Genomic DNA, 4,038 nt, shown 5'->3' on the forward strand with positions numbered 1-4,038 from the left:
AATGTGCTGTTAATGGAAGCAAGTTGTATATAATTATCATTGTGATGAGTGGGGTGGGATCATGGAAGTGAGGCTTGGCTTGGCTCCCATGGCTCTCAGCCCCGCCCCACTTGTCATAAAAATGTTAAGCTCTACTAACTTAAAAAAAATTGAGTTTGTTTACTCAAATATTGAGGCAATAAGTTTCCTCAAATGTTTTGAGTATTCTTAACTTACCAGGTTTTACAGTGCAGTTTGTACAGTATAAAAACCATTATGCCTATGTGTGTGTTTTTTTTTTCCTGCTGAATATTCTGTTAAATATTAAAACATAAATATGTGTTATGTAGGGGTGACCCCGAATAGTCGACGATTCAATGCTTCTATAGGAGGAGCCCGATTCGACTACCAATCTCACAGTCAAATATTCGCAGAGGTGTTATGATCATGCCATTTTGGCTATATGGGGGTGCTCAAATGTCTGATTTCACATAGAACTACCGGTTTTCTCCCAAAGTTAATACACAGCCTATTAAGATAACGCTGTAAATAAGAATCTGAAAAGAAAGCAGCTTTAAATAAAAATTTTAACGTACGTGAATAAATCCAACCACCCCTATAGATTTAAGTTCCACTTTCCATAATCCGTGACCATTTTGGCATTTTGGCGGCAGGGATTTAAATCTTTAACAAGACTCAAATTGAGTGAAAGACTTGATTTTTTCGATCAGGTAGGGTACAAGTGATTTCAAAACATTTCAGCCAGTTATATATATCGTGAATATATTATTTGTCTCGTATAAGATGCATTTGGGTGAGTTGCGCTGCAGTAAAGCGCTTCATTGTAGTACTACGGTGATTATCTCTTCAGCGCGCAGCGCAACCAGGCCAAACAATGCATAATATTAATAACTATGACTGGGACTGTCATATACATAACATTACAATGAGAACACTATTACAATAAAACGCTGTGAATTTTTAGAGTTTAGTTGCCTGTGTCCTGACATTTTATCCTACCCGTCAGATTGTCCTACCAGGGTTTACTGCGCATGCGCACATCAATATTGCGTCCTTTTTCTCATGCTGAACAATATTTAATGTATCTGCATTACTGTAAGGGTAGGTTTAGGGTTGTGGTAGGTGTAGACGTTAATAAACCATAATTTTACAGGTAGCATTTTTCGTTGTCGAATTGTACTACCCACTGTTTTAATGGGAGTTAGCAAAATCTGACAGGGTAGCACAAATCGACAGAACACCGTGTTACGCTGTTGCGTGAAGAACGCGTCCACAAAAGGAGTTCATTCAGAGCTGCGCAAACACGTTCGTGCATTCGGGGCATTTTGTGCAGATAGCCTATAAGCTGTAATATTAACGTTATGTTGTATAAATAACGATGCGTATTCTATATGAGATAAAGGATGAGTTAAATCCCATTGATTAAAAACCTATCAAATACTTCATTCATCTTCAGTGCTCGCAGCTCAAAAAAAGTCATATACATGTATAACGTTATAATGAGAGCACTATTATAAAAAATGTTGTGAATTCTTAGGGTTTCGCTGATGTTTAATGTTAACTACCTTTTAATGAAAACATTATTTTTGTATCTGCGAGGCGTCCGTTACACATTTTCCCTGTGTGTTACCGTCAGTAATGCTGCATTCACGCCATATTGTAATTTCGAGATAACATGTGATGTTCTAATCGGAGTTGTTCACGTCCTCGGACTCGGAATTATAGAATTATGGCAACTAGTGTTGGGTCGTTCTTGAACGATTCGTTCATTTTGAACGAATCTTTAATGTGACTCGGGAAGAACGAGTCGTCTCGGGGAGGGATTCGTTCAGTCGCGCATGCGCAACATCCCATAGGTTCTGTACTGGAATTAGTCAAGTAGTTCACCTGTTTCGAGTCTTCGGGTTTTTCGAGTCATTCGTTCATCACGTGACAGCCCCATAAACTTAACCAATGCAGTCTGAGCCTTTGATCTTTCAAGCTGTTTCATGGCACTCAGCGGGTGTTATATGCTTCAGTCCAAAACAAGTTAAATAAAAAGCGCCCATCCATAAAAAAAAGTGTCTCACACGGCTCCAGGGGGTAAACAAAGGCCTTCTGTAGTGAATCGATGCGTTTTTTTGTAAGAAAAATAGCCATATTCAAAACATAATAATCACTTTAATGTAGCTTGCGCTCACTGTTGTAAAGGGAAGCATTTCCGGGGGCGGATGACGTATGGAGGTCGGACGATCAACGTTTGCGTAAGTAGTAGACATGTTAGGGAAGTCGGTAAAATGATTCGAACTTCCCATCACTAATGGCAACACTATCAATGCCTAGCCTGCGGTGGTCAGGTGGTACAGCATTCACATGGTACAAGCCGTAGCTCTCAGAAAACAAAAGAGTTCTACGAGGACGTGAACGCTTTTTACAATTTGGAATCTCGTAATTACGGGAATTCGGATATCGCGTGAACGCACCTTAATTATGGCTGTCGAATGTTTGACTTGACTCTTGTTCATGTATTTTGCCCCCCGCCCCCAAACACGATTCGACTATCAGTCGACTATCGGCAATATTCGACAATTCCGATTCGACTATGAAAATCCTTAGTCGGGGACACCCCTAGTGTTATGTTTTCTTAAGTTTCCTCACAGAATTTGATTTTATGTAGTTGAAGATATTAATAAATCTAGAATTAAGCAAATATCCAAAAGGGAGCAAACACTCATCTGCAGGTTTCCAATATTCTGTAAAATCCATAAAATCCTTTGATGTTCTGAATGTTTGAAAAGGGGGCAGCTGGCAAGTCTATCCGATTTTCCACTGGTCAAACACACTTGATTGGAGAGAAGCCAGTCTACTGCTCTTATCTCTCATATTCAAGTGTTTAACTGAGCCCAAAACCTTTCACACATACACACACTCCACAAGTTTCTATTCCCAGAAGCCCCTCCTTCATGATCAGTTCAAATCCATCAACAAATAGACTGGGAGCACTATCATTTATGATCTATGATTAGGAATGCATATTAATAATGATTTGTCTTTGCATCTACTCCACTGATAATCAAGGTGTTGTTGATACGTGTGATTCCGAGTTAACTGGGATTGTTGTGGAATGTGTGTTTGCTTGGATGTAGGAGCATGAAATCTGGTTGAAGGTTCAAGATGTTTGCCCAGTGAACTCACTCAGATATGTGCACAAAGACATCATTGCCTCCATCTGATGGCGTGATGAAACCGTGCCCTTTGGAACGTGAAAAGCACTTGCAGACCCCAGTGAAGACCGGCCCCTCAGCTGCACGCGCTGTACTGGAGTGGGTGAGAGGAAAAAGTATTATTCAACAATCTATTTATGGGTGAAGTTCACAAAAACATGCATCAAAAATACAGTAAAAACAGTATTATTGTGAAATATTATTACATATTAAAAGAAGTGGTTTTATTTTAATATTTTAATATATAATTAATTCCTGTGATGCATAGTTGAATTTTCAGCAGCCATTACTCCAGTTTTCAGTGTCACATGATCCTTCAGAAATCATTCTTGTACGAAGATTTGGTGCTCAAATATTATCAATTACTATTTGTGCTCAATGATTAATAATGGTCCTTATTATTATCAATGTTGAAAACCGTAGTTTTTTTGTTTTTTGCAGAGCAGCATTGATATGAAATAGAAATCTTTTGTAACATTATAAATGGCTGTATGGTCTCTTTTGCTCAATTGAATGCATCCTTGCTAAATAAAATAATTTATTTCTATTTTTTCTTATCTTAATGAACCCAAACTTTTTAATGGTAATGTACCATGGTTTTTACAAAAGTATTAAAGGGGTCATATGATGTTGCTAAAAATAACATTATTTTGTGTATTTGCTGTAATGAAATGTGTTTATGTGGTTTAAGGTTTAAAAAAACACATTATTTTCCACATACTGTACATTATTGTTTCTCCTCTATGCCCCGCCTTTCTGAAACACGTCGATTTTTACAAAGCTCATCGGCCTGAAAAGCAAGGTGTGCTGTGATTGGCCAGCTATCCAGTGCGTT

At 38.2% G+C, this 4,038-nt stretch overlaps 1 protein-coding gene across 1 annotated transcript in view; it reads right to left on the reverse strand.

Annotated features, from left to right (window-relative positions):
- The window catches only part of LOC107738622 (calcium-regulated heat stable protein 1-like), a 20,885-nt gene that overhangs the window by 3,268 nt on the left and 13,579 nt on the right, over positions 1-4,038 (reverse strand). Inside the window, exon 3 of the mRNA XM_016550397.1 lies at positions 3,175-3,297. Within this exon, the coding sequence (XP_016405883.1) occupies positions 3,175-3,297 (123 nt within the window). The remainder of the gene's footprint in view (positions 1-3,174; positions 3,298-4,038) is intronic.

The sequence above is a fragment of the Sinocyclocheilus rhinocerous genome, unplaced genomic scaffold, assembly GCF_001515625.1.
Source record: "Sinocyclocheilus rhinocerous isolate Xijiao unplaced genomic scaffold, SAMN03320098_v1.1 scaffold1155, whole genome shotgun sequence".
In the NCBI taxonomy this organism is placed as follows: domain Eukaryota; kingdom Metazoa; phylum Chordata; class Actinopteri; order Cypriniformes; family Cyprinidae; genus Sinocyclocheilus; species Sinocyclocheilus rhinocerous.